The sequence below is a fragment of the Calliphora vicina genome, chromosome 2 (assembly GCF_958450345.1).
Source record: "Calliphora vicina chromosome 2, idCalVici1.1, whole genome shotgun sequence".
Classification (NCBI taxonomy): Eukaryota; Metazoa; Arthropoda; class Insecta; order Diptera; family Calliphoridae; genus Calliphora; species Calliphora vicina.
The window spans coordinates 21,583,926-21,606,898 of record NC_088781.1 but is presented as its reverse complement, the minus strand read 5'-3'; the positions used below and the strand labels follow the sequence as shown (position 1 = coordinate 21,606,898).

The 22,973-nt window shown below is 26.5% G+C and overlaps 1 protein-coding gene across 5 annotated transcripts in view; it reads right to left on the bottom strand.

Annotated features, from left to right (window-relative positions):
* Positions 1–22,973, bottom strand: part of bru1 (bruno 1) — a 403,554-nt gene that overhangs the window by 74,131 nt on the left and 306,450 nt on the right. For 3 of the 5 annotated variants that reach the window (XR_010576051.1, XR_010576050.1, XM_065502672.1), the window contains exons 8-10: positions 22,272–22,457; positions 20,585–20,647; positions 491–634 (exon numbers count right to left, since the gene is read on the bottom strand). Coding sequence is in view for 1 of the 5 variants with exons in the window: in XM_065502672.1 (XP_065358744.1) it covers positions 491–634; positions 20,585–20,647; positions 22,272–22,457 (393 nt within the window). In the remaining 4 variants the exon portion in view is untranslated. Of the gene's footprint in view, positions 1–490; positions 635–15,659; positions 15,687–20,584; positions 20,648–22,271; positions 22,458–22,973 lie in introns of all 5 variants that reach the window. The other 2 variants (XR_010576052.1, XR_010576053.1) reach the window with 2 other exon arrangements.

Below are 22,973 nucleotides of genomic sequence, written 5' to 3'. Positions count from 1 at the left end.
TTTGTTTGTTTATATATAGTACATATAGTTATATTGGTCCAGACATTATATAGCGGTGATTTACCGTAAAATCTTATCAATATTATAGGCGTGTGCACAATTTTCTGATTAACAGGTAAACAACTGTGTATATTTAATTAATTTTGTGATAGCGCACAGTGGGTCGGTTGAAGTGCATGTAGTGTTGGTTTACGTTGTAGTTCACTACGTCCGAACAATCAAGTAGAGTCGAAGGGACCCCGTTTTGATGCATGTAGTGTAATTATATTATTATTTCTGTTAAGAAAATATGACATGAGGGTAGTTTTATGTAATCCATCATATATGCTCAAATAAATATTGAATGAAAACGAGTAACATCTTTCTTCATAAAACCAGGGATATTCCGAAAACATTTTTATATGCAGGGTTTATTATTTTAATTACTCGTATAATTAAAATTTTATATTTCAGAATTTTTAAAATGTTATTATTAAATTTCTTGACTTACCCTCGATTTGTTTTCCTGCTGCTGCAGCAGCTGCAGTACTTAAGGCAACACTGGCTAAAGGTGATGAAGTTAAGGCGGCGCTGCCAAATTGTTGTAGACTGGCTGTTGACATATAGGCCGATGCTAAGGAGTTTGGATCAGACCCTATAGAATTTCCAAAAAAAAAAAATATAATAAAAAACAATTAAATTTTTTATACAATTCAAGCACAATTTAATAATATTTCAAAAAGGAACAAAATAAATAAATAAATATAGTATAAAAATTAAACAAAAAAAATATTCAACATGCAACACTTAACAGAAAATCATGAACACAAGCAAAATTAAAACAATCAGGGAAACTTGTAAATCAAATAAAAAGAAAAAGTTAGCTAAACAGAAAAAAACACATGTATGTATAAGAAAATATGTAGGTCAGAAGGACAGACATGTTTACAAATTTTAAAATAAAAAGAATTCGTAACAAACATGTTATAATATTTATGACCTAATTTAAGAAAAGTCTCTAATTTTTTTTTGTATTTCTTTTATCCTTTATATGATTATATATGTACTTATTTTTCAGCTTAAACTAAAACTCTTGTTTAATCCCTCTATCATTTTCATAATGCGAATGCAAAAATTTCTTTAAGTTTTTATTTTTTGTTTCTGTTTCAAAAAAAAGTGTTTTATAAGAAAAACAAATTCTTACATTTTAACTAGGTCGTCAGTTCATCTTATTTTATGTTTTGTAGATTTAAAGGTACAGTCGCATTATTCAAATATTTAACAAAATAAGTGTGACAAGTTTTCTTTAAACAAATATTAAAATAAATCATCGGAGTAGGCATTTAGAAAACTCCTCACTTTCAATTTTAAATGTAACACTACCTTCTTAATGCATTATTTTGTAAGCCATCATCAGGAAAACAAATTAAAATCCAAGCATGAGGTAGCAAGTTCAACTCCCACTTGGGACCGAATTTTTGTTATTTTCTTTAATTAAATTACAATACATACAGTGGTGGCCACCAATTTAAGACAAATACTTGAATTTTTTTCATCAACTGAATTTTAAGTGCGATAGGGGCAAAATAAAAGGACCTCTAAGGGTATGAAATTTATTATTAATGTTTCTACTTTCTGAAAAATGTTTGGAAAAATCGGTAAAACATATATGGACCGAAACTATAATAATAAAATTATAATGATATAAATATGAGAAAATATGTTTATTTTAAAAAAAAATACATATTTGTGAAAATATTTGAAAAAATAATTGACAATTACATGGAATTTAGCAAACAATTTTTGTATTAAATTCCTGCCCACCACTGTATGTATATTACAAAATATAATTGCTACGTGAGAACTTCTGAATAGTTTTTTTGTTCACTTTTATATAACTGTGTTTTTTTTTTTCTTAAAATACAATTTATGATGATTTCGTCAAATATTTTTATGATGTGATTGTAGCTTAATATATTTTTTTTGAAATGTTTATAAACAAATACAACTACAATAACACAGCAACACCAAAAGGAATATGTTTTAGCACGTAAGTAGTTAAATTTACATAAATAGACATACAAGAATTGAGTTTTGTAATGAAAAATAGAGAAAAACAAGGTTACTCCAAGCCAAAAAAGTGGATACATTTGCAATTGTATACCAGAGTTACCGGCTGTTTACAAAATTGTTTAACAAAATTTTTGAAAAAAAGTTATACCTATATTCTGTACCGAATCTTATATACAATTCAACAAAATAAATTTTTTTTCAAAATTTTTTTAATTTTTTAATTTTTTTTTTTAAATTTATTAGTGAAAAAAAAATGATGACAAAAAAAATTCGGGTTCAAAAATATTTTTCCCGATTTTGACCCATTGTAGGTCCACATTACTATAGCCTTATATACATACATCGTTGCAATGGACTTTGAAATATCTATCATTAGTTTCCATATTGTCTATATTAATGACTTAGTAATCCAGATATAGATCAAAAATAGGCCAAAAATCGAGGTTGTCCCGGCTTTTTCCATATATCTCAGCCATTTGTGGGCCGATTTTCTCGATTTAAATAGCCAGCCGGAAGAATTCCCGATATATTGATGAATCAATCATGTTTGTAAGTTATTTGGGGGCTACGGAAAGTTGATTTCAACATACAGAAGGACAGACGGACATCTTCGCTATCTATAACGATCCGGAATATATTGTTATATATCTGCCACTATTTATAACACTGCATTACCATCTAGAAAGCACTATTTCTACAATGTTCTTTAACTGAATATTCGAATTCGAATATACGGTCGCAGCAAACAGCGTTGCCAACTTACGATCAATGGTCAACTGAAAGCTTTTATTTAATAATGCCCACAGATATGTTACAGTTTGCTATTACAGCACTGTCATTATGCTACTTTTAAATCAGCCCTTAAAATCGTTATATTTGAATTCAAGTACAATTTCGTAACAATATATACTTTGTGGCGTCGCAAATGAAAAATGTAGAAATTACAAACGTAATGACAAACTTATATACACCCTTGCCACTCATGGTGAAGGGTATAAAAATTGCAAATTATTCATCAAAGGATGTTCCACATAAGACTTAATTTTATAATAAAACTAGTTGACCCGCCCGGTAGCGGGTCAACTTTGCCCGGTAGCATTTACTAATGTTAGTTCTTCAAGTTTCTCCAACCCACATACACCTGCCTATTCTTATTTTTTTGCAAATAAAATATCTAAATTTGTACTGCATACTTTAGGGAGCTTTTTTATTACAGTTGACTGGACTCAAAAAAATTCCGAGTTTTACCCTGAATTTTTGAATTTTTTTTCTTTACAAACCATCTCCTCAAAATTTCGAGTCGAATAAAAAAAAATCAGCCAAATCGCTCCTGCAGTTCTCACGTGATGACATTGGACCATTTCATTTTTTATATATAGATGTTTATCCCAAAAACATTATGTTTCAACCAAAAACATCCCAACCTATTTTTTAACCAAAAAAATAAAATAAATAAAACTAATTTTTTATCAAAACGAAATCGCCTTAAACATCAGTTGATTCTTTGGAAAACTTACAAGTCCTATAAACTATTTAACGTATAAATGACATTACGGTAACATATTCAGAGCCTATCATTACTAATCTACACCCAAGTAATGTATACGTTATGTAATAGTCATTACAAGAAATGTTAAGCAGTAATGCCACATAATTTCCAAATTTTTCTGGTAACTCTTCTTGAAAGAATATGCTAAATTTTACAAAAATCTTCTACAAATTCCCTTTAATCACCCCTTGGAAACCCTTTAATTTTTAATTTTCCCCATTTACTTTTATTTCAAAATTTTCACCAAAGATAACGAAAGTTTTTCTTTAACCTACCCCCCACCCACCAACTCTAATGAAATTACTGCAATGTATATTTGTTTGTAAATGTAGAATAATAACTATTCATTTTTTTTTGTTGCGAATTTTACTTCATCAAAGCAACATAATCGTATACAAAAGTTCTAACGTAATCCTATATAGAATAAGTACCAACTAGTGCAAACGCACTTGTTGGTTTGTGTGCACGATTTTGTGCAAAATGTATGTTTTTGAATGAAAACGAAAGATTTGCACAGGAATTAAATTAACAAAACACCCAAAAGATATTTTCACGTATAAAGTTTTTGTATGTAGAGGTAAACTACTCATACAAACAAAAAGTGAACTTGTAAATGAATTTAGTTTGCTAGTTGGAGTAGTTTTTTTTTTTTGGTAATGGAAAGCAGGAAAATTAATTTCTTAAAAGAAGTTTAGATATTAGAATAAACAGAGAATAAGGAAACTGAATAGTCTAGGCATTTTTTTATATGAAAAACTGAATTAAGCTTCATATAACCCTTGTGTGGTAAACCACACAAAATTAAGCTTTTTATATATTTTTAATAAAAATTGTTAAGCGATGTTCATGAAAATTCTTAAGATATCAAGTCCCATAAATTTTGCATATTAAACGCTTGAATAGATTAAAAAATATTTTTTTTGGATATCAAGATATCTAAAAAAGTTAGGTTGTTGTGAGGTTTTCCACACATATCTATGTATTTTTTATTGGGAACAATGTTTGATGTAACAATATAACAATAAATTATGTTACTAGTACAAAATACGTAGAAATACCAATGTGTGGAAAACAACACAACTAGATGATGGTTAAGGATATATTAGTTATTCATTAAATATATATCAAGTCACATACATTTTGCATATAAAATACTTTAATAGATTAAAAAATATTTTTGTTTGATAGTGAGATATTTAAACAAGTGACGCTGTTGTGTGGTTTTCCACACATATGTATTTTGAATTAGGAACAATGTTTTATGTAACAATATAACCATAAATTATATTTCTAGTGCAAAATAAGTAGAAATACCCATGTGTGGAAAACAACACAACTAGATAAGGGTTAAGGATATATTAGTTATTCATTAAATATATAGCAAGTCACATAAATTTTGCATACAAAACGCTTTAATAGATAAAAAAAATTTTGGATATTGAGATATCTAAAAAAGTTATGTTGTTGTGTGGTTTTCCACACATATGTATTTTGTATTAGGATCAATGTTTGATGTAACAATATAACCACAAATTTTATTTGCTAGTGCAAAATACGTAGAAATACAAATGTGTGGAAAACAACACAACTAAGATTATTTTAGTTATTCATTAAATATATGTATTTACTTTAATCATACTTGCAATTGTTAAACCGTATTATAAATACATGGAGGGACATAAAGGCAATAACTTCCATTACCTAGTAATGGGTTCATATGCTGGAAAGTCATATTTTTTGCATTGAATGAAACAACTTTTCTTCTCCCACCCAATATCTTGTATTTCAACACGTACAAGTTGCTTTTGCCTGTCGCTTTGTATGCACTCCCAAAGAAATGTTGCACAAACAAAACAAAAAATAGCAACAACTAAATTATATTCAATATTAACTTCAAATGCACTTTTCAACAAAGAAAGAAAAATGAAACAAACTCAAGCAAAGCTGAAGAAAAAATGAGGTTAAAGTTGAACTTTCTGATTATTTACATAAACAAGCATGTTTATAAGATTAAAAGTTAATATGTGAAAAGGTAAAAAAATCTTTAAGAGTTACAAATAAAGAAGAACTTAAATTTAATTCTGCGAAAGTAAATATTTATAGGTTTTGATTTATACGTAGAGTTTGGTAAAATTTTAATGAAATATTTAGAAAATAATTTAATTTATTTGTTTATATTTTAGTAGCCTATGATACAGTCTATCAGATTGAGAAAGGTGTTCTAATCATTTTCAACTGAATATTTATTATGGCAATTGGGAAATAGTCCAGGCTTTTAATAGGGAGGAAACAAACTTTTTCTACAAGGCATCGGAAAAAAGGCGTAATAACCACTATATAGATTTGAGACATCATAGCTATCTTAGTAGAAAAATGTTCAAATTTTTCAAATTCTATGGAGAGAAAAAAATATTTTGACTTTTCTCCACATAATTAATAATAACTCAAAAACGGTTTGTCCGCTATTATTCAAATAAACTTAGACGAGTTGAGAAGAACATTAACCACTCAATTCTATGTATATCAAACAAAAAACCAAAATTTCCTAAAAATTAACGAATTCACTTAATTGTGAATAAATTCGAAAAGATTCCATCGATTTTAATGATTGATATCTAGTTTTGTTCCTATTATATGTGGCTTTGGGATCAAATAATAAATTTGAACAACTTTTGCCGTCTTCGATTTTTCATGATTTTTTAAAAACAAAAAAATTTGTTATTTTCACATAAAAAATATATTTTTTGCTTCAGTTTGATATTATAACTCCGAAATTAAAAAGCCGATTGAAACGCAATATATATATAAAAATTTGTACGTAGCATGGGAAAAATCTTTTTAAAATTGAATCAATCGAACGAAGAACATTAACTACTTAATTTTATGTATATCAAACAAAAAACAAAAATTTTGTGAAAATGAGCGAATTCACTTAATTGTTAATAAATTCGTAAAGAATCTATGGATTTTAACGACTGATATTTTGTTTTGTTCCCATTGTATATGGCTATGCGATAAAGTTGTAAATCTGAACAAGTTTTGACGTTTTCGATTTTTCATGATTTTTATAAAACAAAAAATTAGCTATTTTCACATAAAAAATATATTTTTTGCTTCAATTTGTTATTATAACTCCGAAACTACAAAGCTGAATGAAACGCAATATATGTATATATAAAGATTTGTACATAGCATGGGGAAAGTCTTCTAATTCAATCAATCGAAAGAAGAACATTAATTACTCAATTTTATGTATATCAAACAAAAAACAAAAATTTTGTGAAAATGAGCGAATTCACTTAATTGTGAATAAACCCAAAAAGAATCAATCGATTTTTATGCCTATATTTAATTGTGTTCCTATTACATGTGGCTTTGAGATAAAATAATAAATCTGAAAAATTTTTGCCGTTTTAAATTTTTCATGATTTTTTTTAAAACAAAAAAATGTTAAATTTTTGTTTAGAAAGAAATTTTTCGTTTCTTCCCAATATTCATTCGAAAGTATGTTGTTGAGTAAGAGCATGTTATTCCCAAGTACTTGCTAAGTTATTGCATTTAAGTAATAGTCCTTCTAAATACTTTCGGTTATTTTATAAACATATATAGATTTTTACAAACAAAACAACTATTAGATTAACTTGTCTGAATTTTACCATAAATATGTTCACCTCTAACACGCACACCCGCACCACTTACATACACACAAATTATACAATTTTACAGATGTTGCAAGCAAAACCCATCAGCAAACCAATTCACTTCTGGTTGGTTGACTTTATACAACTTGTTACCCAAAGATGAGCATTTAAAGTTTTCTTTTTTTCTCTTTTCTTTGTTACTCAACGATAGAGAACTATTTTCAGTTTCTTACGTTTTTTTTCCCCCATAAATTCTTCATTATATATTTTTCATCAAGTAAAATATCTCGTTCAAAATACACAGCAACCATTCTACGTTGTTTGGTAAAAAAAAAAAATTGAAAACTTCAAGGATTGTAAACATGCAACTGAGCGTAAAATCAAGTTCACTATGAACAGAGCACACAAAAAAAACATAACATAACTAAAGAAAATATTATATGGCATGATATTATTACGAGGTATATGTATCATAAAATTATACTTAAGTTTAAATGTAGGTGTAGTTTGATATAAAAAAAAAATTATGAAAATAATAAAAACAACATTAGCTTCCACTGTTTTGGATGATTATGGTATGTTGGCGTTTGTTACCTCGAATTGTATAAATGATTTCATTATGATGATGACGACAACAATGAATTGTGACAAAAGGGTTAAGAGGAAATTAGTTAGAAACACTAAAGAAATTCAATCTTTTAAAGGAGAAATTGCAATATATTTTGAAAAATTTTCTAAATTACTTTGCGCTCTTACTGCTGGTTGCCCCCTAATGATTTAATTTAAAATATAGGTAATATATTATTTCGAAAACAAATGTTTTTGTGAACTGATATTAATTAAAAAAACTTAAGTTGTTTACTCTTATGTGTTGTTTTCCACACATAAGATTGGTCTACATAGCAACTTAATTTGTCTTGTCGTAAAAATCCATTTACCGAGAATGACATATTTTTTTATATTTTGTTATGTGTATCATGAAATTAGTTTAATTGCAACAAATTTACACAAACATTTCAGTTATAAGTAAGCTTGCATAATACACCTTTTTGACAGAAACAACACACTTTACTACAAAAAAAGCTGTTTCTATTGCAAAATACATAGAAATTAGATATGCGTAGAAAACCACAAACCGGGGTAATGCCACTTTTTAAATATCACTTTATCAAACATTTTTGTTTAACCAATTAATGCGTTTTCTGTGCTAAATTTATGTGGGATAAAATGTTAAAAATTTCCATAAATTTTAGATTTTTTTTTTTATTGTTTATTTTCAAATTTATAAAAAAGGTTTAATTTTGTATGACTTCCCACACAAGTATAAGGATTCAGGTTAAGAAAAACCATTTTTATGATGATAAAATTTTCTTAAATTATTTTTTTAAACGTGAGTAATAAAATTAAAAAACCAACAAAAAATATTTTTTATAAAATGGATATTTTTTTTATAGTAAAGCTCATTTTGTAGAAAATTTTTATTTATAAATACATTTTTTTTTTAAATTTCTATTTACTATTTTTGATTTTTTTATAAAAATGCTCCTTTCATAGGAATAACTCCTTTTAATAAATAAAGTTTATTTTAATAAAATAAAGTTCATTTTAACAAACAAAGAAATATATAAAAAGTTCTTTTTTAATTTTTTATTACAAAATTAAAAAAACAAAAATCTCATTTTAATAAAAAAGCTCCTTTTAATAAAAAAGCTCTTTTTAATAAAAAAGATCCTTTTAATAAAAAAACTCCTTTTAATAAAAAGCTCCTTTTAATAAAAAAGCTCCTTTTAATAAAAAAGCTCCTTTTAATAAAAAAAAACTCCTTTTCATAAAAAGCTCCTTTTAATAAAAAGCTCCTTTTAATAAAAAAGCTCCTTTTAATAAAAAAGCTCCTTTTAATATAAAGCTCCTTTTAAGAAAAAGCTCTTTTTAAAAAAAAAAGCTCCTTTTATTAGAAAACTTCTTTTAATAAAAATGTACCTTTTAATAAAAGTATTACTTTTAATAAAAAATATCCTTTTGATAAAAAATATCCTTTTGATAAAAAATCTTTTTTTTTAAGAAAGCCAAAAAAAAAATATAAAAATTTTTTTATTACAAAATTAAAAAAAGCTCATTTTAATAAAAAAGCTCATTTTAATAAAAAACCTCCTTTTAATAAAAAGCTCCTTTTAATAAAAAGATCCATTTAATGAAAAAAGCTTATTTTCATAAAAAAAATCTCCTTTTAATGAAAAAGCCCCTTTTAATAAAAAAAAGCTTTTTAAATAAAAAAAGATTCTTTTAATAAAAAATATCCTTTTAAGTGCTGCCTTATTAAAAAATATACTTTTAATAATAAAACCTCCTTTTATTACAAAATCTCAGTTTTAATAAAAGCTCATTTAAAGATATTCTTATTAAAAAAAAGCTTTTTTTATTGAAAAGCTTCTTATTAAAAAAGAGTATAAGAAAACATATTTTAAAATAACGTCTAACTAAGTAGCCTTAAATCCTGCGCTACTGTAGCAAACACATTACAAACTAATGTTAATTAAAACTTATTGTAATTAAACAATTATTTCCATAGAATCTTCATGAATTTCTTTTTGCAATAACACTAGCTTCTAACAGCTTTGTTAAATTTTACTAAATATTTTCAACAATTTAAATCTCAACTATGTTTATTTGTGATTTTAATTCCATTATGTTGCAAACCAATTGCAGCAATAATTCTTTTAATTCTTTTTTGTCCTTTTCTGTTAATGTTCAAATTGTGACATGCCTATTATATGGCCGTATGCTGCTCGTGCATTCATTCATTTCATTTACTCTTTTGTTGGAAACAGAAATTTTATCTATTCTTTTTATTTGGTTTGTCTTATATAAAGTAACATTATTTTTGTTACTTGTGCCATATGCAAGCCGGCACAGTGAGACGAAAACGAAGAAGAAAATTAAAAAGTAGGACTAGTTCTTCTTTTAATCGAATTATCAGTGATATGAAGTTATTGACAGTAATTCTAAAGTATGTCCTTATAAATGATAAATCAGTGAGGTACAAGTTATGATGGAGTATCTTGAGAAGAAGGCAGCAAGTAATTGAAGACTAAAATTTTAAAATCTTTAAAGTGCTATTTATAAATTCAAAAAAATATGTATCATTATTTTCTTAAATACATTTCCCCACACATTCTTACAACTCTTACCACTGTGCCACTGGCTGCTAGAAATAAAACATAAATATTTTTTATCTTCTATTTAATTTTCTGCAAATATGTTAAAGCATTGAAGGAGAAGCAATGAAAAAAAAACATAAAAATGTGTTAGAAAACCAACAGCCTTTGGTAATTTCTCATCGTAGTATAGGGCGGGTTGAATTATATATTTTTTATTTTTTTTTTGATATATTTCGGCATAATAATTCTTTTCAAAAGAATGCGTAGAAAAACTTTCGCTGCCATAAGTTTTTATATAAGAATTGTCTTTTATTTTATTTGGATTTTTTTTTGTAGAATTCAAGCAGATTATGAAATTTATGTATTTTATGCTTGAGACAATGACCGGACCTTAAAAACGATTATGAAAAAAAAATATATAAAAAATTATTTCTTTTTGTAGGAATTTGATTATAAACTTTATTAAATGGAATTTCATTGAAAATGGATTTAAAATTAAAGAGGATTTAGTATTTTAAATATTTGTTGTTAAACATAAGCAAAAGGAATTATAGGACAAAATAAAATTAAGGTCAGCAAAAGGATTATTTTTTTGGTTGAGTGAAAGGATTAAAAGATAAATAAATATAAAATAGATGTAAAAAGGAAACTTGGGATATGTAGAAAATTTCCTTTAAAATTAGCTTTTCTTGTTTTTAAAAGCAATACTGGCAATGTTTATGGTATAATTTAATAAATACCAATATATTTTGGAAAAATTTAACTTGAATTTTAATTCCAGTTTTAAGAAAAGGTTGTGTAAAAAAAATATTTTTATTTAAAACATCATCATTGCTACTTTTAATAAAAAATCTATTTTTAATAAAAAAACTCCTTTTAATAAAAAACCTCCTTTTAATAAAAAATATACTTTTAAAAAAAAATACTTTTAATAAAAAAGCTCATATTAAAAAAAGCTCCTTTTAATATAAAAGCTCCTTTTAATATAAAATATCCTTTTAATATAAAAGCTCCTTTTAATATAAAAGCTCCTTTTAATATAAAAGCTCCTTTTAATATAAAAGCTCCTTTTAATATAAAAGCTCCTTTTAATATAAAAGCTCCTTTTAATATAAAAGCTCTTTTTAATATAAAAGCTCCTTTTAATATAAAAGCTCCTTTTAATATAAAAGCTCCTTTTAATATAAAAGCTCCTTTTAATATAAAAGCTCCTTTTAATATAAAAGCTCCTTTTAATATAAAAGCTCCTTTTAATATAAAAGCTCCTTTTAATATAAACGCTCCTTTTAATATAAAAGCTCCTTTTAATATAAAAGCTCCTTTTAATATAAAAGCTCCTTTTAATATAAAAGCTCCTTTTAATATAAAAGCTCCTTTTAATATAAAAGCTCCTTTTAATATAAAAGCTCCTTTTAATATAAAAGCTCCTTTTAATATAAAAGCTCCTTTTAATATAAAAGCTCCTTTTAATATAAAAGCTCCTTTTAATATAAAAGCTCCTTTTAATATAAAAGCTCCTTTTAATATAAAAGCTCCTTTTAATATAAAAGCTCCTTTTAATATAAAAGCTCCTTTTAATATAAAAGCTCCTTTTAATATAAAAGCTCCTTTTAATATAAAAGCTCCTTTTAATATAAAAGCTCCTTTTAATATAAAAGCTCCTTTTAATATAAAAGCTCCTTTTAATATAAAAGCTCCTTTTAATATAAAAGCTCCTTTTAATATAAAAGCTCCTTTTAATATAAAAGCTCCTTTTAATATAAAAGCTCCTTTTAATATAAAAGCTCCTTTTAATATAAAAGCTCCTTTTAATATAAAAGCTCCTTTTAATATAAAAGCTCCTTTTAATATAAAAGCTCCTTTTAATATAAAAGCTCCTTTTAATACGAAAGCTCCTTTTAATATAAAAGCTCCTTTTAATATAAAAACTCATTTAAATATAAAAGCTCATTTTAATATAAAAGCTCATTTTAATATAAAAGCTCCTTTTAATAAAAAACTGCTCTTAATAAATAAAATCCTTTTAATAAAGAAGCTGCTCTTAATAAAATAAATATCCTTTTAATATAAAAGCTCATTTTAATAAAAAAGCTGCTCTTAATAAAAAACTCCTCTTAAAAAAGTTCCTATTAAGAAAAATGCGCCTTTAATACAAATAAAATAAGCTTTTTTATTATAAAGCTCCTTTTATTATTTTTTTTATTAAACATTTTTATTACAAAATCTCCTTTTGTTAAAAAAGCTTCTTTTATTAGCTTTTGTATAAATGATAGCTTTCATATAATTTTGTTAAAGCTTTAAAAAAAGTATTTTAAATTCTTGTTCTTAAACATTCTTCCCACAAGGACCTAGAGAGTGTAAAATGTATTACAACGTTAAACAGGGTTACTTGATTGTTACACCTCATTCATTTTTGTTGTTCTTTAAGCGTAACTTTACATTTTACACCAAATACATTAATTTTATGAACGATAACATGAATTCAAAGCAATGAATGTATATTAGGGTGTGCCGATTTGTAAGGACACAAATTTGTCGATATTGTACCATCGATTTTTCGATAGCTTTTGGCACGAGGAAAAAAAGTTCCAAAGGTGCCCAAATTTCAATTACATAAACAGTTTAAAGAAAGTCTATTGACCCTGCATAGATTACAAAGAGATAGAATGTTAGCTGATCGAAAGTAGTCAATGTATTGCTTGAATGGGTAAAGTAACTTCTTCCTAAAGTAGTCAGCAGTGATATATTAAATAATCAGCTGATTTATTTTGCACCAGTATAGAATAACTATTATATAAAATGTAACACAATTATAACTCAATTGCTTGACACTGGAATCAAGGTTGGAATTAAACTTGCTTTCAACTTGAATTCCAGCAAAAATGCATATTGGTCTGTATCGCGAGGAAAAGGCAATGTTAAACGAATGTTAGTTACTGGAACTCCCGAAATTTTATTTGCCTAAGCTTCGTTCTGCATCTGAAGTTATGAAAATAAAGGTAGTTAAATAAGCTTTAAATTGATGTATATAAAAAACTAATAATATTTTCTCCTTAGTTGATGATGTACTCTAGGAAATATGTCCCTTCGAAATTTACCAAAAATTCAAACATTTTGTTAAAGCTTCGGCAGAATGGTATTAATTATTGATTAAGATAGCTCAATTTTAGCTAATAGAGTATGTAGATGTTGTATTTCTGCAACTTTTCTTTAAGGTTTCCTAAACATTTTATTACAATAATTTTGTGCTGCTCATGCTAGTGTTGTGTTAGCAGCTTTTGTTGCTGTTGTTTATAGTGTTAAAATATACAATACAATTCATCTCGTAAATACTTAAATATATGTAAACTCATACTCAGACATACATAAGAACATATTCAAGCCCTGTACTTCTTGTAACTTACTTTTCACACCCTATTTATAACAATATAATGGAGAAATAATTTGAAGATTGTGTACGCATTGGCAAGACTATATTTTTTTTTATACATTTCTTTATGAGGAGGATTACTTTGACTTTTATATTATTATTTATGGCTTTAGATGAGTTCGAACGTAACCTTCCTGTTCCTAGTGCAAAATACATAGAAAATTGATATGTGTGGAAAACCACACACCTGGTAACCAAAGTGATTTTTTAAAATATCTTGCTATTAAAAAATATTTTTAAATCAATTAATAAGTTTCTTATGCTAAATTGGAAATTACTGCAAAAAAATCAAGAAATTTAATGAATAGAATATTAATTTTGTGTGGTTTTCCACACAAGGGTGAAATGGGGGTTAATTTTATTTAAATATTACTTGTTTTGCAGTCAAACTCACTTAATAACTTAGCCACATTTGGTTCATTCTAAGTCTCACACTTAATACAGATTTTGTTGGACTACAGTAGTGAAGTGGCAATCAGTCTAGCTACATAATTCTAAATTTGAATATTTGGAAAACCAAATGATGATACTAACTTCGATATTAAGATCTAAATCGTTATTATTCTAAATATTGATAGCTTGAGCTGAGTTCGAACTTAACCTGCATTGAAATTTAATATGTGTGGAAAACCACACAATTAGTAAGACAAGGGGGATATGAGAGTTAAGCACATATAATCATTACTTCTTTTACCCTAATAACTTAGCAACATTTTGCTCTTCTATGACTTACACTTTTGTTATTATCTTAAAGCTTAGAATACCTTTAATAATCTTAATAATCTTTCACAAGAACTTCTGGGTTTTATAACGTCTACACAGACAGATTTTATACATTTATACATATGTAAATATCCACGTATGTAGCTATACGTATTCATATATCCTTGTTAAGAGTTTCTTCAAACATACAATTCAGTTTCATTCATTTGTGTTATTTTGTATTGTTCACATGAATATGAAAAACGAAAAAAAGACGGAAAATGTAAAACGAACAACAGAAACATAAAAATAGCATTTATTTTTATTTAATTCACATACAACAAAAGAATACAAATAACAGCGAAATTACTTAACACCATTATGTGAGTGTATACATGCATTCATTACAATGAAATTCCAAAACAAAGTACTATATAATAAGGTACTTTTTAAGCAAGAGAAATGTACCTAATTTGTAAAGTTTATTTCAAACTGTTTAAGCTTTAAGTTGAACTATTAAGGTACGTTCGGAAGCTTTATCTGTAATTTTATTTTCAGATAAAGAGTGAAATCAAACCACATGGTTTTTGGACATTTTTTTATTTGACAAAAATGTTTATAAAAAAAGTAAAGTTAAATAAAGTACGAAAGTACTTTTTTAATTTTAGTGTTTAAAAAAGTACCTTAAAATGTTTAAGAGTAGTTTTTTCCATCCAAAGAATTTTTTTTGTTCACTTTAAGTTCCTTTGGCATTTTACCAAAGAAAAAAGTACCTAAAATCTCTGCTCACCATTCTATTCTTAAGTAACTGCATGTATACCGTAACTTCAAACATTAAACACTCTAACAATTAAAAAGAAATTTTAAATACACTTCTCTACACTCGTATGTGCACATGACAGCAGACTATAAAACATAATTTTGACATTTACTACAAGTTTTTTTCTCGTTTCTAAAATAATTTTTGATGTTTTTAAACAAGAAAAAAAAACTGCAATTTGCTCAACTTAAAAACACTTAGGAAAAAAGGAAAACATACAAAAAAAAGAATAAAAAAGAGTTGACATTTATTTGTTTAAAATGCAATGCAAAGTTTTTGTTTTAAACAACTTAAACACAAGTCTCACCTGTATTGGCAGATTTTCCTAATAGACCTGCTTCGGTAAGTGTTGCATGTAGAATAAGATAAATGTTTAAAAACAAAATAAAAAGAGAGATATATTGTAATTAATATGCTTTTAAGTAAGAAGTATATCAGTTAAATATTTAAATAAACTATAAATAGTTGAAAATAAAGAAAAATATTATCAAAGAGTCTTAGGATAATATGTAAAAGAAAATAAATTTACTGCAAAATTACTCTTAGGAAGAAACACTTTAAAAACATCATCATAACGTTCACAATGTTAACATATTTACCCCTAAAATCTTGTCTCTAAACTAAGATTAATTCAATTAATTACACTCTGCTACAAAATGACTCATTTTGTCAGAACTTGAAAAGCAACCTAATGGGGGTTGTAGGCCTAGGTGAGGACACTAAAACCGTTTTCAAAGATTTTGAAACACCCTCAAAATTTTGAGATATTTTGAAAAAACTGTTTTAGGGTAGGTCGTAGTACTTTAGTACCTCTAACTCACACATTTTTAGACTGATTTCAAAATTTTAAACAATTATGGATAGACAAAGAATTAAGCTTTCATAAAATGTATGCATCAAATGTATATCGTAAGTTTTTATAAAAAGTTTCGCTTTATTTTTTTAATAATTTTTCAAATTCAACAATAGTTATTTTAATTTTTTTCTATAAAACCCTATTCTTTTTTGCACAGTGTTTTCAAGACAACTTTATATGGGACAAAATGAGATATTACTTGTTAAAATCGATTTATATTTGCAAAAGTTATTAAACTTTTTTGAAAAAAGTTCGGAAAAATTTACTTTGTAAATTCAAAAGTTTACAAAAATTGTTTTTCTACAGATTTTTGTTTTTTTTTATTGATAATGTTAATGTTAGTGTTAATTAAAACTTGATTAACTTTTACAATTTTAATCCGATTTGAATAATTATAAACAAGTTTTATTAAGAACTGAATTTCCTATATATCGTCACCTAAAATGCAAAACAACGTATCATCAAAAAATTCGAAATTGATTTTATTATTGATTACGATTTATTACATCATATTACATATGTGTGCAAAATTTTAAACTTTTACTATCAAAAATAACCAAGTTATAACCAAAATTGAAACTAAAGTATCATCAAGTATATGATTTTCTTAAACAAAATAACGTATACGCTTTGAGTAATTAATTTATAAAACGTTTTTACCTAATTTTAGGTAGTATCCTAATTTTTTAATAAATTTGTTGCAATTGAACATTTTTTGCAGTCTTAATGAAAATTTAATGTAGAACCTTTTTTAGTTTAAAAAAGTTAAAATTAAAAAAACATAATACTATTAAAAATGTATTTATAAACTGCTTTTATTTAAAATAAAAAAAATATTTTTATTTAAGTTTTTATTTTTTCATAAAAATTTATATTGATGATACGTTTTTTTTTTTTCAGAAAAGAACAATTCAAAAAAACGTAAGCCACATAACTTAAAGTCTGCTTTGAAAAAATTAGTTTTTTTTTCATAAAATATATTTCTAGAGTCACTATAATTCAGATTTGAAAATTTTGTTTCAATATCTCAAGTAGTTTTCATTTTATATCGTTTTTGCTTCTCCTATAAACTTATGAAAAGTGATGTTACGTTATTTTGCATTTTAGGTGACGATATGTTGGTATAAAGTTTTATAAACTTTCGTATCAAAATAAGCAATGAAAAGCGACTAAAATTAAAAAAGTTGATAAATTTTGTTTTTTTTAAGATATTCTTAAGAAAAACAATACTTATAACTTACAAATGTATAAAAAACTGCACGTAATTTTAACGCGTAATCAGTTTTCTTTCCAAACCCGTTAACTAATTTAAAGTCGGACAAAAACTGACAGATCGATAAGTTGACGAACATCACTGAAAACGGTTTTTTCAGAATAACTTCTGAATTTGAGGGTGTTTTTGAATTTTTTTGACACAATTTGTAATGTACTTAGCAAGCCCTATAACCCACGCTAGGTCGTTTTCCAAGTTTTTTTTTTCATCGTAGCACCGTGTTATGGATAATTTATAAAAAAAAAATATTGCAAATATCTGTAGAGAGATCAAAAATATGGAGTCCACTTTTTCTAGAAGATTTTTAGTAAATAAAGTTTTTAGTCTTAGAATTCTGTTGATAGTAAATTGTCAGAAATATAAAAATAAATAACTATCTATCTAACTATAAAAGGGCTATACAAAAGTCCTTCAGAGTAGCAGTTTGTTTCTACAAAAGTCATGAATAATCAAATAAAATTGTTCCTTCCAAAATAGTATTACAATAGAAACAATATCTAACAGCATCAAAAATAAACTTCTAAAGCTGAGATCGAGTGTATTGGGAAATAGATTATGTTTTGGATAGAAGAGGGATAAGGAAAATAACTCGTCCACATAATGATAACAACATAAATCACTCAAAATAACAGTTACAAAAGGATATTTGTTTACATGATTTGGTTTGACCTTCATTATTTATGTATTGTTGTTGATGTTAATAACTGTTACCATTATTTCGCTTTCATTTATATAGATTAATATATTTTTATTAATTTTTAACAAATTATAGAAAGTTAAATGAAGTAATATTGAACTTCTATGCGTCGAAAAAAGCAACATAATTGTGTAAATTTTTTTTTTTAATTTCAATTGTGGAATTAAATGTTTTGTAAAATTGGTGAATTTTAAAAAATTTTTGATTTTAAAAAAAATTAAATTTTTCGAAAAATTACAATAAAAATTTATAATTTTTAAAAAAAAATTAAACATTTTTTTTTAAATAAAATTTTTAATTTTTGTTGGAATTGTTGATTTTTTAAAAAAAAAATAAGATTTATTTAAAAAATTTTTGATTAATTAAAAAATTTTTGATTTTTTATAAAATTTATGATTTATATTTTGTGGGTTAATGACTTAAAAATGCGGGATTTACAATAACTTTTAATAATTCGAAAATTTCGAATTTTATACCAACGAATCATCATATTTCTCACCAAAGCTTATGGTGAATGTGTTCCATCGGCGTCCACGTGCAAGAGATGGTTTGTTTGGTTCAGAAATGGTTTGACACGGAAGACATAGATCGGTCAGGGGAGCCAAAAAAGTTTGAAGACCAAGAATTGGAGGCATTACTTCATGCAGATTGTTGTCAAACTCACCAAGTGATTGCAATATAATTGGGAGCTACTAAAACAGCAATTTTGAAATTATTAAGAGCAGCAGGATTCATCCAAAAGCAGGGAAATTGGATACCATACGAATTGAAGTCGGGAAACCTTGAAAAACGATTTTGTATGCTTCTTGAACGCTGTAAAAAAATTTTGCTCCAAATAATTATTTGCGATGAGAAATGGATGCACTACGACAACCCGAAACATAAAATATCGTATGTGAAGCCCGGCAAACCAGCCGAATCGACACCAAAGCAAAAAATCCTTGGCGCTAAGGTAATTTGATGGGAGCATATGGGTTCTATATATTATGAGCTTCTGAATTCTGACCAGACCATAACAGGGAACCTGTGCCGAACGCCACTGATTCGTTTAAAGCGAGCATTGTCCAAAAAATTACCAAAATTTGCGGCCACACATAAAACCGTAATATTCCATCATGACGGCGCTCGGCCATATATTGCAATACCTGTTAAAAACTATTTAAATTTAATTGGTTGGGAAGTTTTGACTCACTCTCTGCAATTCGCTTCACTTTGTAATAGAGTATCCGATATTGGCTTGATCCGTTCTTGGCCTCAAAAGATGAACAGTTCTTTTGGCTCTGAATTCATATGTTGCCAGAATGATAGTAAAAGGTGACAGCAATGGGCAATATTTTGAATAAATTTGTATTGTACAAAGGTTTTAAAATTAAGGCTACATCCCGCATTTTTATGTCATACGCCCAATAATTTTCAGCTAGTTTTTTTCGGAATTTTCTTGTCAGTGATATGTCGAAACCATGATATTGAAATGTGAAAAAATATGAATACCCATAAGAGTTCATTATTCAGTTCAGCGAGTCTTAAATACCCTCCACATATATTGAAGATCATTTAAACTAGTGACAACCAACAAGAGAAATGTTTTAAATGTGAATGTATTGTTTTAAAAATAGTAAATGAATTGAGGTCATTTTCCGTAAATAGGAGAAAACATGTTTAGTTTAAATCCAGCGTGCTACTCAATGGTGTGAGTATTTATTTTGATTAATGTTCGTACTCCGGAACAGTGCTTGGTTCTCTTTGATTTAAGTACTGAACATAGTTCCTAATAATTTTACTGGAATTCAAGTTGAAAGCAAGTATAATTCAAGCCTTGAGTTATAGTTAATAAATTGTATTATAGTTGTATTACACTTTATGTCAGTAGCTTTCTCCAGTAAAAAGGAAACATACATTTTTTCAAAAAATTTTGAAGTTTAAAACATAATTACAATTGTATTCAAGTCAAATTCCAACATAATATTCAAGTGCTTGAATTTTTAAAGCTTTTGTACTTACTGGGTTGGAATGAGAGTTTAGTAAATAGGACTACTACGAACTTTTTCACACAAAATTTTGTGTGGAATTTGTTTTGGAATTTAATTTCGAAATATTAATTTGAATAGATAAGTAGGATTTCTGTATAGATAAAATTTGTTTATATTGGAATTTATCTCAAGAATATCTATAAGGAATTTAAGCATGTTAAAGTAATTTTCGAATGTGGAACTATGTAAGAAGTAATAAAATATGTATAGCAAATTATTTACCGATCCTGAAAAAAAAATTGTTAACATGCTTTGTGTTCAGGTGAGATATATATTAGTTAAATTTTGTATATACCGATATTGCTAAGGAATATATTGACAAGAAAGTCAGATTCCGAGAAAACATTTGTATAAGGAAAAGGGGTAATATTCTTACCACTTTCAAAAGGATTCATCCCCAAACCATAAGAATAACGTGAGTTAAATTTCATCGAATTATCTGTAATATATTTGGTAAAAATAACGAAAAAAAAACATCAAATTTTTATTAAAACATTTATGACCAGCATACTTAAGTCTAAGTCATAACATTTGGTTGCAATATTTGTAACGGTTATAGTGATATTGGGTAGTGAGATTTATGTGGGAGTTATGGATCTGTCACTTTAACATGGCCCTTTTGAATGGGCAATAATGTTGAGACAAGTGAAATCTGTGTAATTTTAGATACAATATGGAACTTATTTATGAATCGGCATAGCTGAATAAAATATGCTAATTATAGATTTATTATAAATTCTAAGACCTTGAACACTTTTCAAACTCCATACGTTCGTAAAGAGAAAAAACTTAGAGAGAAGTTTTCTATATAAAATTTATAAGAGAAGTTTTCAATATAAGACTTTCCTGAAAGAGAGTTCTCTATAGAAAACTCTAAATGGAGAGAAGTTTTCTATAAAAAATATTAAAGAGAGGAAAGTTTGCAATAAGAAAACATTAAGGGAGGAAAGTTTTCCATAGAATACTTTGAATACAAGGTAAATTTATTCATCAATATGAATATGGTTATTCGAATTTTACTTCCAATTGGAAGGATCTTCATTCTACGATCAAGTAATTAATCAAAAGACAAAACAACTTTTCTTTACTTTTCTAATATATGTTCTATAGTTAGACAACTACAAATTTAAATTATTTTTTCACAAAAATTGAAATCCTTTTTTTTAGGAGAAAATATGTTTTACACATACAATATAGTTTACATGTGTGTAAACAACTACAAGTAAATGAGTGTATGTATATGATTATGTAATGAAAAACAATATTTTAATTAAATGATTTTTAAAATATCATTACAATTAAGTTTAAGTCAACAAAACAAAAGCAAAAACAGATAGATTACTATCTCACACTTTACTCTCTTCCCTCACTACCACATAAACATAAACCAACAATGGATGTATGAGTAATATACATATGTATTGTATGTATTAAACAAAATGGAGGTAGAAAAAAGAAACACAACAACATTATGTTTTGTGGTCTGAGGGATTACAATTATTGTATTTACAATATCCGGCAATCAACAGCCAATGATGTATGTATGTATGGTCATGTGTAAGGAAGGACATAAATGCTTTATATGTCCTTTAGCAAGGATATTTATATCTATTTGAGCGTGAGTGAAAGTACATGAGAGTATAAAAAAATAGTGTAAAGTAATGTTGTATAATTTTCTTCACATACTTTTCGTACATTATAAAATCGGATTAAAAACTTAATACAAGCTTATTATTACAACATTATAATACAAACAAAAACGAGTTAAATAAAACAAAGCTTAAATGAGTTGTTTTATTTTCTTTTTTGTGTTGCCGACCAGGATTAACTTTTCAGTCAAGTGTGTTAATTGACATGTGGTCGAAAATATTAAACAAGGGATCAATTTATTTACAACACACGCATAACTGAACAAGTTGAATTTATTTTTCTGTTTTCCTAAGTAATTGTTGATAGCTACAACTTATTTGCCTAAGTACTTAATAATATGTTTCTCCTAAGCTTTAAGGTATTAATTTAAATTCTCTACTTAAATTCTTAGCAAACAATTGTGTGCAACTTACACAATAAGGCGGCTGTATTTGATAACTGGGCACTGCCCGGATTAGTGGCAGCATTTGTCAATGAGGGTTGTGTCATGGCTGCCAGAGCAGCTAAATTTTGTACAGTCATAGGAGGTAGAAGACCAGCGGCTGCAGCAGCAGCTGTGGCAGCTGCCGTATCTGCAGAATTTGTTTGTGCACCCAAACCTGCAACAAAAAAAAATTAGTACGAAATGTAAATAAATGTTCAGAATAAAAATAGCTAAAATCAAAGGCAATAAATCTAAATCACTGTAAGAGAAAGTGGGAAGTAAACCAAGAGAAATGTTTGTGAATTTTGAGAGGTTTTCTAATAAGCAAGAGAAAACTTTTAAGAGAAAGAGCAGTTTACTACAGATTTTTTTTTTAAATTTTAAAAGTTTTTGTAGACACTTTTTGAGAGAGTAAGTATAAAAACTTTAAGGATAGAGTAATTTTCTATAAGAGAAAAGTCTTCTCTATGGTGTTTTCTATAGAAAAGTCTTCTCTATAGAGTTTTCTATAGGAAAGTCTGTCTCTGGTGTTTTCTATAGAAAAGTCTTCTCTCTAGAGTTTTCTATAGAAAAATCTTCTCTATAGAATTTTTTATAGAAAAGTCTTCTCTATAGAGTTTTCTATAGAAAAGTCTTCTCTATAGAGTTTTCTATAGAAAAGTCTTCTCTATAGAATTTTGTTTAGAAAAGT